Consider the following 13,808-nt stretch of genomic DNA (forward strand, 5'->3'; position numbering starts at 1 on the left):
ACAGAGGCTCAGTTAATTAATCAATGGGGCAGAGAAAGCTGACACACTCTGGCTAGGCTTATAAATGCCCTCAGGCAGATAGCCTTGTACCTACCTACCTACCTATGAACTATGAAAGTAAATGGTTTATAGAGGTGTGCACACAGACCACCTGGGATGAATGGAGTTATTCCCACTAAACCCACCCTCAAGATGAGGAGGGCCCAATATTGACTGTGATTGGCAACTTTGTGTTTTAAAGATGATTCAGTTTATTTGTAAATTGTCTAATGAAGGGTACTTCACCCAAAAACACTTACGTTGAGTGTCTTAATAAATAACTGGTATTTTACAGCTTGGTGGTTCAAATTTTATTACTTTCTATATTTTTTTGTTTGTGAAATGTTTATTTCACCTGGGTGGAGACAGAAATTGTTTAATATGGAACAATGCAGTACCCAAATAAACAAATGTAAATAAATAAAAAAGTGAGGCCGACATAATAAACTACATTACCATCATCTAATTTCTTCATCACATCAGTTTAACAGATGCTATAGTAACAAAACAAAAACACGGTTAATTTTACCAAGCATGGTTAGTCGAGGGATTCCAAGAACTTGAGGGAGAGAAAAAATGTATTTGATCAAGTGTCACTTTTATTCCAAATCCAGCAAGTGCAGAGGAATGCTAAAAATAACAAAATAAAGAGAAATCAGGAGCTTGTGCTGCTGCTGATGTCATCAGTCAGTGCCATGCCCTGCCAGAGGGAGCAGTGTCCAGAAGAAAGCCATGAAGTCTTTTTCAGCACATTCTCCTTCCAAAAATGAAAAAAAAAATGCATACAGTAATAAAAAAATATTTTATTATTTTAAAGAACCCCCCCCCAGACTCTGGTTTGTTGTCATCATCAGTGCTTCCAGTGCTATATCAAAGCAACCTGCCTCGACACTCTGTGGATCCACAGCAGCAAAGTAGTTCTTTCCCTTCCACACTACCAACTTCGTAGTTGTAATCCCATGTAAGCTCTGTGCCAGCTCGTATCCTCCTGTAAGGAAATTAAAGAGAAAGGTTACATCAGAATATTTGCTGTTTAGGTCTGCTGCTTCTTTTATTTGATGAACTATGGAAACTAAACTCTATAAACAGTAGTTCAAAATCCAACATTCTCTGATACCAGGCAACAAAAATACTGTTCAGAAACTTTTTAAACATTTTGGATTGCCAAGACTCAATCCTAATTAAAACAATGCCCTCCCTGACAAGCTCTATTGGAGCATAGGGATAAAGCCAAAACTACAACCAAGGTGACGAAAGTTCAATTAGAGGCTGAGACTTGACAAGAGGGACAGCTGCTCAACTTCTTCAGGGGAGAGGGGCGGGAGGCATGCCCAAGGTACGCAAAGTGCACCAATGTCTGTGGTGAAACTTGCATGATGTGTTCATTCTGGGTGGTGAAGTAATTTTTAGTCTTGCAACACTCTTGGAAGTGAGTGAGAATCCCACACTATGCCCACTGCATGTCTTCCTGACAGAACACTCACCGGGCATGAGAATTTTTTATTTTTTTTTTTTTAAGAAACATAGCAGGAAGAAAACCCCGATGGCTGTCTGGTATGCTTACAAGGGAGGAATCCTCTATTTCTAAGCAGAGGCGAGGGTAGTGAAAGAAATAGGGTTATTCAAGTCTTTTCAGTCCTGAGTAGGCCTGAAACCTTATAGGAGAAAAGTGGAAGGGAGGGCAATATAGGGATAAGGCTATCACACTCCAGCTCCAGGACTCACTACAGTCATCTAGTATTTTAAATAAGTTCTTAAACAAGTGTATTTTGGTTTTCATTTGAATCACTGATGCAGTAGTCCTAAATAATGGGATTATTCCCAGAGCTCATAGAGTTAGGGAGTGAGCCAAGGAGGAAGGGCTGGGTAGTAATAGGCCCTGTAGAATGAACAGTCTATAATTCTTACAGAAGGTTTTGACAGAGGACCATGTAGATGCATGTCGTATTTCCTGAACAGTTACCCTTATCAGGAAGGCCACTGTGGTAAAATTAATTTCAAACTGTGGACTCTCAGCCTCCTAATGTCTTACCTTGGGAGGTACAACATAACATAGTACAATGAGTCAGCCATATGGAGATAGGTTGGACTATGTCTCTCCCTGCCACAAAGCATGCAAATGGTCTGATCTTCTAATATCTTTCATACTGTGTAATCATCATCTTAGTTGTCCGGGTATAAGTAGAGAACAGAAAAAGATGTTTATACTCTCTATAACGTTCCATCTGTATTATTGATTTTTCATCTCTACTCACACATGGGTCTGGATCCAATCGATTGGATTCAATTCACCATTAGCAAGCTCGTGGCAACCAAAAAATTCTTGGACACCTCCCCTTACCCACAAGGCATCTCACCCCATTACCCCAGATCTCATTTGCTGCTTTACGAAGATGTGGTCCGATCAGCTAGCTCTTGGTGTCAGGTCGTACAATTAAAAATGTTCTTCTTTTATAATCTCCTTTTCTTTACATTTTTAGTGTAATTAGTCATTTCTATCTCTCCCTTATAGTTTATAACCCTTTCTTTGCAGTAAACGTCTTTTAATTAGGTTACTTTCATTTCTTCTTTCTTCTTCCTGCCAGTAACTTTTTTCCCTCCCCTTTTACCTTTAAAGGTATATCTTGAACTACTACTGTTAATAGCTCTCCCATTTCCTTTGCTTCTGTCTTATTAAAAAAAAAACTCTCTCTTTTGCTGTCATTTTTTCTGTGTGTGTGTGTGTGTGTGTGTGAGTGAGTAGATTCTCTGCCTGTTCCTTCCTTGGATTATAGAGGAGAAACAAGAGAAACCGGCTGGTTTCAAAAAATGCACAAAGTGCGGGCACAAAATTCCTCTAAGTGACTCGCACTCACTGTGTGTGAATTGTGTTGGCCCCTTTCACTTGCAAGAGGATTGTGCAATCTGCCACTCTGCTAATCATTGAGCTTCAGTGGAAAGAAAAAAATAAGCTTATCTTAAGGGGCATGTTGCCTTCTGCCTTTGGGGAGGCTATTTCTGGAGGTAAAGATAAATCAAATCATCCAAGCTGTAAGCTGCAAAGTCTCCACACATGGATGTATGACAGCTCCTCTGTTCTGAGGCAGGACATCCACCTGCAGAGATAGCATGTAAGGTTTCTCTCTGGAGATATTGAAGAGAAGGCAGAAGGTACAACTGTATAAATGTACTTACCATAACAGCAGATGTTCTAATAGACCACTGTTACAGTAGCAAAAAGCTATATGGGGTCTAGCCTGCCAAGTATTGGACATCCATCCAGTACACAAAAGTTTTTGGGCTCTTCCCTTGCACACAATCCGTCTACTGCAGCTTGAGACTGAAGGTATAAAAGGGAGAGACACGGGCAGCAAAATTCAGAGCTTTCTTGCCCCCAGCAAAGGGAGGCTATATTTCTACACCAATATCATAGCAGAGCAAGGGGAAGTGAACTCCACCCCTGGTCAAGAGGAAATTGTTAATGGAAAAATATCTGACAAAAAAATAAGTAAAATCAAAAGGGATAGTGTGAGGGTGTGAACACTGCAACAGTAATCTATTCAAACATATAATGTTACAGTAACTTCACTTACACAACTGTACTATGTCCATCATTAAATCGCTGTTGCAGTAGCATAAAGCTATATGGGATGACTGCTAAAACACAGCAAAGGTGGAAAAATGTCCAGAGTGCAGGAGCCCCTAGAGAACAGACCAAACAAATCCAGTTCTAGCCCTGGAAAGTGAGTCAGTTTTGTAATATTTAGTAAAAGTAGGTACAAATGACCAGGCTGCTTCCTCTAGAATAGCTCTAGAGGACGCCCTTTCCAAAAGGGCCCAGAAGAATTCATAGCTTCAGCGGTTCTTAACTTCTTGGGGGAGGGGGTCTTTCCATGGTATGAATAACCAAAATGGATAAAGTGAGACGTTTTGAAATTTTATGATTTGACATTGGCTGCCCCTTTTTCTTATCAAAAGAAGTAAAGAGTTGATCTGAAAGTTGCCTCTAGATACCCAAAATATGAAGAATCATTTCTCCCCCATTTTGGGTTTAGGAAAGAACACAGGGCTATGAACAGATTTGATTTAAGGTAAATTAAGACACAACTTTGGGCATAAGTGAAGGGTTGGTTCTTAAGGTTATCCTGTCTCTCTGAAAGGTGAGAAAGGGCTGCATAGGCATGAAAGCTTGCAACTCAGACACTCATCTTGAAGTAAGAGCCTCTGCTCTCTGGATGTGTCCTATTTTCTCCTGTGGCACCAACCAGAAAAACTTTTTTTTTACTTCATCAAATATGATTTTCTAGTAGCACATTTTCTAGCCTCCTTTAATATCTGTTGCACATCCTTAGAAAAAAGTTACTCAAATGGGATCAAAAACCTGTCATCCAGTCGGATGTACATTGTACAAGCTGGAGTGAGTCAGTGATCCCTTGTGTCCTATTGTAAGTAGGTACACTGAGGAAGTTTGTGGTAATTGCCTCTAGCCAGTTTCATGAGACGGGAGAACCAATGCTTTCTAAGCCAAAACACATTGCCATAAAAATTTGCTGAGAGTCCTTTAGTATCTTTTGAAGAAGTCTGGTCAAGAGAGGAAAGGAGGAAAGCAAAAAGTTACATTACAATCCCTGTGAAAGAAAAAGCATCTGCTTTCCAGGCCTATCCACAAAGTGCCTTGGTACAGAATTTTTTTAACACTTTGTTGTGAACAGAGGTAAACAAATCTCATTTGGGAGTTCCCCACAGCTGAACAATCTCCTGGAAGACCTGTGGGTGCAACTTCCATTTGCGACGGACTATCCTGGATCTGCACAGCATGTCTGCTACAGTATTCTGCTCTGACAGAATGCAAGCTGCTTGAAAAGAGAAAGAGAGTGACAGACACTGTGTTAAGATACAGTTTCACAGACAATAATGGTTAATCTTCACAAGGGGTATGATCTGTTCCCCTTGTTTATGTACCACATCACAGTGGTGCTGTCTGTTTTCACCAGTAGTGGTTGCAGAGACCACAGTCGATACAAGGCTTTTAATTAATTTGTTACGGCCATCATTTCTTTGAAGTTGATGCATTTCTTTTTGAAATGTGGATCCCAAGTCCCCTGGATTTTGTTTCCCTTGGATATTGCCTCCCCCATGCAAAGTCTGTAGTCACAGATTGGGTTGTGGTGGTGGTGGGGGATGGAAGACCTGTACTCAACTAGATACAAGAGGTTATTTATTTATTTATTTATTTATTTATTTATAAAGTCCAGGACTGGCACAGGAAAGGACAAATGATGCTGGTGCTGGGTCCAGACTTTTCTGAAGGAACCACTGAATCTTCCTCCTATGGTGTCTGGCTAAGGCAAAAATTAAATTTAAGCCATATAACCTAGAATTCCCAGATACTCCCTTGCAATGGTCAGACTGGTGAATTACATCCAGGAACTGCAGACTTTTCTGGAAGGAGACAGGTCATCTTGAAAGAACTGTTTGACAAGCATCTCAGAAATGTCAACTTGTGGGAAGGAATCAGGGAAGGCCTCTCTCCGGGCTGAGTCTGAAGTCTAGATTTTGAAAATGATTTGCGGTGAAGAAAAACGATGCTTGGATGGTCTCAAGATGAGTCTGCTAAAATGAGGTAATCATTCAAATACGGATAAATGTAGATTTCCTGCATTCTAGAAAAGGCAATTACTACAGCCAGGCATTTTGTGAATAGCCTTGGATTCATGGACCGCCAAAGGGTAAATTAAAAATGTAATCCACATACAAAAAAAAATCTAAGTCGAAAATCTTTGTGGATTGGTATATGACAATAAGCATCTTTGAGATCCAAAGTAACTAAAAAACAGTGGGAATGAATGAGGGGAAATTTTCTAAAGAAAAAGCATTTCAAACTTTGGAATTTTTTAAGAATACCTTTAGAAGGTCTAAGACTATACTCCTTAGGTACTAAAAATAACAGTACAATTATTTTCCCTGTTGAGATCTGGAAACTGGATCTATGATGTCCAGTGTCACCATCTGTGTCAAAACTGGAGGAAACAAATGTTTAATTTTTTTGGATGGTGTGGCACTCCTGACTTTGCAGGGTAGACGCTCCACTGCTGCTCGTAGCCCTGCTGCATTATTCCTAGTATCCAAGCATCTATTGTAATTTTCTATTAAAATTGTAAGGAATGAGAAACATTTTCTGCTATTCTGCAAGGATGGATGGGGTCAGAAAGGATTGGGGGAGGAAGGAAAGCTTACATAGTCATGCACTTTTCTTTGTTTGAGCACACTCCTGGGGGGGCACTTCCCTTTTTTAATCCCCCCTGCCATTTCTTTTAGTATTGCTGCTTCCATGACTTTTAAGAGTTTCTGGAAAAAGGGTCTAGGGCAGGAAGGAGAAATTCTGGAACTGGGCACTTAAGAAGTTTCTTTACTCCCTGAATCAGTTTGACCCTCTCAACCAACTGTTTTAAAATACCAGCAGAGGAGCTATAAAAATTGACTTCTTTAGCCAACATAGCATAAGGGTTTGGGCTTTAACATCCACAGAGACTCTGTAATCTAAGACAGGAAAATCTCCACATTACTAATTCTGTGGCATTAGCTGTACAAACTGCATCAACCGGGATAAAAACACTTTAGGATATGTTCTGTAATCTGAGATGCAGACGACAGTATATATTAGTCAGGGAGGATTTGACATCAGAATATAGATAGAAAGCAAATTAGAAATTATCTGATTTACACCAGACACAGTCGCAAGAAAGATTCTGGCCATATAAGCATGACTCTTTAGTACTCAGAAGGCCATGGTTGAAGAAGTTATGCACCTTTTTGTCATGGGGTTGGAAGACACCACTTTATTCAAGGAAATGATAGCAGTGTCTGCCAAAGGGTCTAAGAAAAGATATTATTCTGATTCAGGCTTTTTGGGAGCAGGACAATGAGCATCAGCAGAAAAATGAGAAACGTTGAAAGCATCCTCCAAGGCTGCAATGACAGGTGGTATAAATAGAAGTTTGGGGGAAGTCATAACTCCTCTTCTGAATTTCTGAAATTTCTACTCCTTCCCATTGAAAAAGGTACTTAATTTTAGAATTCACATCTGAAAAAAGAAAGCTCCTCAACTAGAGTCAGAAGAGACATTTTGTTCCAATTCAGACTCAAAAAGAGCAGGAGAGGAGACCAGGGGATGCATAACCAAGTCCTTCCTCTTTTGTTTCTGAAAGAGAATCGTCCTTAGAAGAAGAGGAGGATCTTTTCATCTTAAAATGAGAGAAAACTGGAGAAGATGGCTGAAGAGACTGATATGCTCTGAAAAACTCTTTAGCAAAGCTATACCATTCATCCTTTGACTCCTTAACACTAGATGGAGTGAAAGGTAGTGCAAGGTACTTTGAGATTTTTTCTTGGAGTATCTTGACTTGACTGTTTTAGATGCATTCGACATCTGTCATCCCTAAGGGAACCTGTTACCTCCTCCCTTATGAAGATTTGAGGTATTATGTCTGCCCCTAAAGATAAAGGTGGTGCTCTCTCTTCTCAGCAACAGCCTGACATCAAGACTTTAGAGGGTGTGCTAGTTTTTTTTTTTTTAAACAAAAAACACCTTTATTGATTTATTAGTTATGACACAGGCAATCATCCAATCATACATACATATATATATATATATATATATATATATATATATATATATATATATATATTAAAACAAACCATACTAACATATTTTCAGGTGCAAAGATTATACATCACATAGTATCTTTTATACAGTCACTATCAATCATATACTACAAAGTTCATTCAATTCCTGCCTTTCTTAAAACCTCATTCCTTCTCCAAACCATTACTCTCCATTTATTGCTCCCACAATTCCCATTTTTGTATGTAACTTGCTCTTACAATTGTCTAAAGATCCCACTTCTTCTATCTCTGTTACTATATTCACCATTTCGAGTATGGCTGGTTTAGACTTTTGATTTCCATTTTCTAGTAATCGCTTTTTTGGCAACGACCAGAATTAAACTTACCAAGATTTATTATGTCTAGGCAATTCTGATTCTGTATCACTGTGCCAAAAATCATTTCCTTAGTTACACCAAATTGCTCACTCAGTACTTCTGACAGAGTTGTCTACAGGAAATTTTTAAAGTCTGGCAAGTTATTATACACTCAAAAAAATATGTTCCCAATTTCCTCTTTCTTCCCCATCACACCTCTAACATTTGCAATCTACCTGAGGAAATATTCTTTGGAACCTGCCTGGGGTATAAAAAAACCTACGTAAACACTTCCAAGCAAAAATCCAAAATCTTCTAGACTTTACTGCATATTTGGGTGCCTTACATATATCCCTCCCATTGTTTCTTCGTCAATTGCTTATCCAATCTCTCTTCCCAAGCCTTTCTAACCTTCTCTGATTGATTCCTATATTTATCCAATATTTTACATACCCTACTAATTATCCCTTTTTTTTAACAGCATCTTCTGTTCTAGATTACACTAGAAACTCTACCAGGGCTGGTCTTCCATTAGGTTCCCCCTATTCCTTTCTCTCTGCCTATACTCTGATATCAACTCTTTATAGGGAAGGTGATCTCTAGCCCACTGTCCAAATGTACTCTTGGTCTCATCCCATTCTACTACATTTCCCTCTCTAATTATCTGCTTCCAATACCTTGGACCCTTAGCCAGTCTTCTCCTGTAAATTCCAGCCTCATTTTGCCTATTCTCTGTACCCCTAATTGCAGTCATCCTTATCAGTAGAATCTTCTTTACCCATTCCTGTGTTGGCTTAGTTCTTAGAATACTTTCTGCTACTTAAAGAAAATAATATTCTGTATAGTTATTATTGTTCTCCTTAAGGATCTGCATCTAAAATCTCAGTCTCTCCTTACTTCTTCAACCCCTTCCCCTGGTTTCATCATCCATTTCCAATCTGAATTACAGCTTTCTGCTTGTGCTACGTATAGGAGCCTTATCCGTGTAGCTCTGAAATACCCTTTCAAATCAGGTAATCCCAGACAAACCTGTTCTTTTGGAAGGATCAACTTATACCACTACTCGTGCCCTCTTCCTCTCACAGATAAAATCCTTCAACTCTTTATTAATTGCTATCCACAACTTCTCCTCTGGTTGACAAAAATATGCCTGACCAGAGTAAAAATTAAAGGGACTGAAACATTTTCACTGCTCATATCTTGCTATCCATAAAACAGGGCTTCTAGCTTCACCGTTTTTGTACCATCTTTTGTTTAATCTCTTCCCACATATCCTTAGCTGCCATAACATAATCCTTTTTAACCCATACTCTTAACTATCATGTCCCCTAAATATGGGTAATGCTGAACCAATTTGTGTGTGGTACACAGTTTTCACCTATTGCCTTTGTTTTAACTTAATGTTTTGTATCCCGAAAAGACTTGAAACGGTCTCAGAACACTTCACAACACTGAAAGTTGATTTCTGGTTTAATCAGGTACAAAATATATTGTGTGCAAATAAAGCCAACTTTGCTTGATTACCATGCAAATTATAACCTTGAATTTACTAGTCCCTTATTTTTTTGCCAGTGGTTCTAAATATAATGCAAATAACAAAGGGGAAAGAAGACACCTCTGCCTGTTTCCTCTGTTCAAACAGAACTTATCAGATAGGATTCCCCACTTTAATTTTCACCCCCCCAATCCCTCAAATATCCTGCTAAGTAGCCTTATTATTGTTAGGGAATGCAAAGCTTGCAATGCCCTACTCATAAAATCATAGCTTACTTGTTGAATGTTTTCTCTGCATCAAGACTGACCACCACCAACAGTGGTATTTTCTTACAGTCTGTTCCCTCTGGATCATCATTGTTTTATTAATGTGGTCAAATGTCTGCCTCCCCTCCACAAAACCACACTGATCTATATCTATCAATTTTGGCATCACATTTCCATCCTTTTAACCACTGTAGACATAAACACTTTATAATTATGATTTAGAATCAAATGGGCCTATATGAAGCCAGATCTGATGGGTCTTTACTATCTTTAGGTATTACAGCCACCACAACTTTCTTCCAAGATGTTGGTTCTTCTACTCCTTTTAAAATACTGTTAAACACCTTCCACATCTTTATCACTTTCTTCCCTCATAGATTCCAAACTTCCAGAAGAATACCATATATTCCTGGCAACTTTACTATAGGCTTGTTATACATAACCATTTTTATCTCATCTCCTCCTATGCTATTAATTATGCCAAGGTGAAAGGAAGATGAAGCTCATTTAATTCTTCCACAAGCATTTCCATTTGTACTTCTTGATTTCCAGATTTCTCTGCTTTATACAGATTATCATAACATTTCCAAAATATTTCTAGCATCTCTACATTATCTCCGGTTATTTTACTTGTTATAGGCTCCCTAAACTTGGCTACAACCCTTTTACTTTCTCTTGCCTGAGCCGTTTTGCTAAAAGCTTTTGTGCTCTGGAGTTATAAAAAACAGTTGCTTCTTTCTAAACTCATGCACATTATCAAGGTAGTCTCTGATTTTCTCTTTAGCACTCAGTGGTTGCACCTCTTTTTGTTCTGATATTCCTCTTATTCTGCCATATGTTTAGCTCTGTCAGCCCCTCTAAATAGCTTGTTACTTAACCACATCTTTTTCGTTTATTTCTACTCTTTTTTATACTCCCCTTTCATTTCATCACACACAAGCTTTATTTTCTGAAAAAAATTCTATCTTCCCAATAACTCCTGAATAATTTCCTCAATACATTCCTTAAATTCCTCTCTGTTTAACAGATAGTTATTGGGTACATATCAAAACTTTCAATTAAGTGCACATGTTCCTGTGAAATATAATTTCTGTGTAACCTAGCCGAGGCCCAGTTTTTGTACCTTGGGAAATAATATATAAATTCTCTCCGAGCTCCTATTACTGAATTCACATTTTCCATACCGAATAATTTAATAAATGTCTTTTGTTATATTTTCCTTTCTAGGCCCCCAGATACATCCTCACTATATCAAACCAAATTCCAGTCCACACCTGTAAGTAATATTCCCTGCTAAAAGCAGAATGTTCTTAAGCTCCACTGTGGCAGTTTTAGGTGGAATATAAATACATGCCACAATAATCCTCCTCCCTTGCCAGTATTACCTTATTACTGCAAATCTACCATTATCTTTTTTCTCTCTTCTATCACTAATGGGGCTCCTTTAGTAATTAATACAAGCACTCCCCTTTTCCTTTGTCCCAGATATTCCACTGAACAACCATTCTGAAATCCTTTCTTTATTAAATTTGTATGCTCAGTCTTCTGTAACATAACTCTCTGTACTCTGCATTTCTTAATATAGTTCACTACTCTCTCTTTTTCGTATATACCTGTGAAACCATTCACATTCAATGATGATATGGCAAGTGTTGCCATTATATAAGAAGTTATTATTCCCACCTGTTCTGTATTAACACATTTGTTTTAGATGTCTAGTTTCAGCATTTGTGTTACACGCATGCACTAATACTTGGGAGTTTGATCTTTTACACAGTTGCTTCGTGGTATATCCATTTGAACCTATACCACATCTTACAAGACTTTTTGTTTTAATGAAAATATTCAAACAAAAAAAAACAACCACACCCCAGAACCTATTAACTTAATACAAATATACAAAACTTATGTACACCTTCAAATAATGAAGTCTGACTTCCTAATAGGAACACTTTTCCCAGACTGACAGCTGCACTCACAAGCATTAACTGACTTATAATGAAGGTTATCCATGATAAGACGCATGGTGCAGCCTGTGTTTCTACTTACACTAAGTGCCGTCTGTTTTTCTCCTATCTTTATTCCTCTCCCAGATGTAGAAAACAACTTGACTGCTTTCAGAAAAACAGTACACTTCAGACAGTGAAAGAAAAAAAAATCAGTTTTTATTGCCCTTATCAGATTGTCTACATAGAAATATAGACCGAGACACACATTTGCCTTCAGTTATAAGCTGTTGCAATGTGAACATTTATTTGCTTATGGTAAACATTTCATTACATTCAATGTTCTTTTATTACTTGCTTCCACTTAAAACTTGTTACATCAAGCCAAGGGCCTTAATCCAGTCACTCCCCTATAAAAAAGTAAGAAAAAACATATAAATTTTACTTGTATCGTGCTCTTTTGTCCGGGCTTTCTTCTATTTTTCATTACAGTGCCTGCATTTCTTTAAAGTGAACAAGAAAAAAGAAAGAAGGAAAAGGGGCATCCATCTACTTTTCTTTTCAGCTTTTTTATTTATAAAAGAAACATCTTTATTAAATCATGTGTTACAGACAATCTTACATTTATATAAATGAAAATAAATCATACAGGCACAATCTCAGTTGCAAGCATTCTACCTTACAAACCGCAGCAACACAACTGTAGCTGCAAACATTAGGCATCACTTTTAATATATCCAATCATTGTCAGTCAACCTTTACATAGCTCATTCAGATCCTGCCATCTTTTAAACATTGTTCCTCTGTAGTAGTCCCGCATTTCAAATTTTTTCTTCTGTAATTTACTCCTACCCTTTTCTAAAGATCACAGTTCCAGTTGTTTTATCTCCGTTACAATCTTTGTTACGTCTACTAAAGTTGCTTTAGACTTTGATTTCCATTTTCTAGTTATTGCTTTTTTGGCAGACATCATAATTAGACTAACCAAGGCTTTACTATGTCTAGGCAATTCCAACTCTGTACCATAGCTCAAAAAATCATTTCCCTAGTCACTGCAATTTGGTCACCCAGCATCTCCAACAGACCAGTCTGCAGGACAACTTTTAAGTCAGTCAACTCATTACACTCCCAGAAAATATGTTCCCAGTTACTTCTTTCTTTCCCATCACATCTCCAACATTTGCTGTCTACTTGAGGAAAGATTCTTTGAAGCTTGCTTGGGGTATAAACATATCTATGTAAACACTTCTAGGCAGAGATCCTAAATCTTCTAGATTTTGTTGCATATTTGGGAGACATTCATATATCCTCCCCACTGTTTCTTTGTGAATTGCTTAAACATTCCAATCTCTCTTCCCAATTCTTCCTAACCTCTTTTGATTATTATAGTTGTTATAGTTATCATGCAATATTTTATGTGCTCTACTAATTATCCCTTTCTTAATGGCAACTTCTGTTCTAGATACTACTAAGAACTCTACCAGTGCTGGTCTTTCATTTAGTAGCCCCCTATTTCTTTCTCTTTGCCTGTACTCTGATACCAATCCTTGATATGGAAGGCAATCTCTAACCTGTAGTCTAAATAATTTCTTGGCATCTTCCCAACCTATTACCTTTCCCTCTCTATATTTGCTCGCAGTACCTTGGTTTCTTTGTCAGTTTTCTCCAGTATACTCCACCCCCTTTTGTCTATTGTCTGTATCCCTAATTGCCGTCATCCCTATCAGCAGAATCTCTCTTCTCCATTCCCATATTGGCTTAATTCTTAGAATACCTTCTGCTAACTTTATGAATATAAAATTCTGTATGATTACTGTTGTTCTCCTTAAAGGTTTGCATCCAAACTCCCAGTCTCTCCCCGTTACTTGAACTTCACCCCGTCTCTCCATCTCTTTCCATTCTGAGTTATAGTTTTCTGCTTGTGCTATGTATAGGAACCTTAACTTTATTGTTCTGAAATACCCCATTCAAATTAGGTAATCCCAAAATCCCAATCTGCCCTGTACTACTGGAAGAATATTCCACTTGACTCTTGCTGTCTTCCCTCTCAGATAAAATCCTTCAGCTCTTTATTAATTACTATCCACAACTTATCTGGTTG

At 38.0% G+C, this 13,808-nt stretch overlaps 1 protein-coding gene across 1 annotated transcript in view; it reads right to left on the reverse strand.

The window, feature by feature from the left end:
* Positions 1 to 616: 616 nt before the first annotated feature.
* SETDB1 (SET domain bifurcated histone lysine methyltransferase 1) overlaps positions 617 to 13,808 on the reverse strand; it is a gene marked incomplete in the record, with an annotated part of 3,089,600 nt that continues 3,076,408 nt past the window's right edge. The window contains 1 exon segment of the mRNA XM_044080041.1: positions 617 to 1,027. Within this exon segment, the coding sequence (XP_043935976.1) occupies positions 910 to 1,027 (118 nt within the window).

This window comes from Protopterus annectens, chromosome 8.part0 (assembly GCF_019279795.1).
Source record: "Protopterus annectens isolate FY-2018-M chromosome 8.part0, PAN1.0, whole genome shotgun sequence".
NCBI classification, from domain to species: domain Eukaryota; kingdom Metazoa; phylum Chordata; order Ceratodontiformes; family Protopteridae; genus Protopterus; species Protopterus annectens.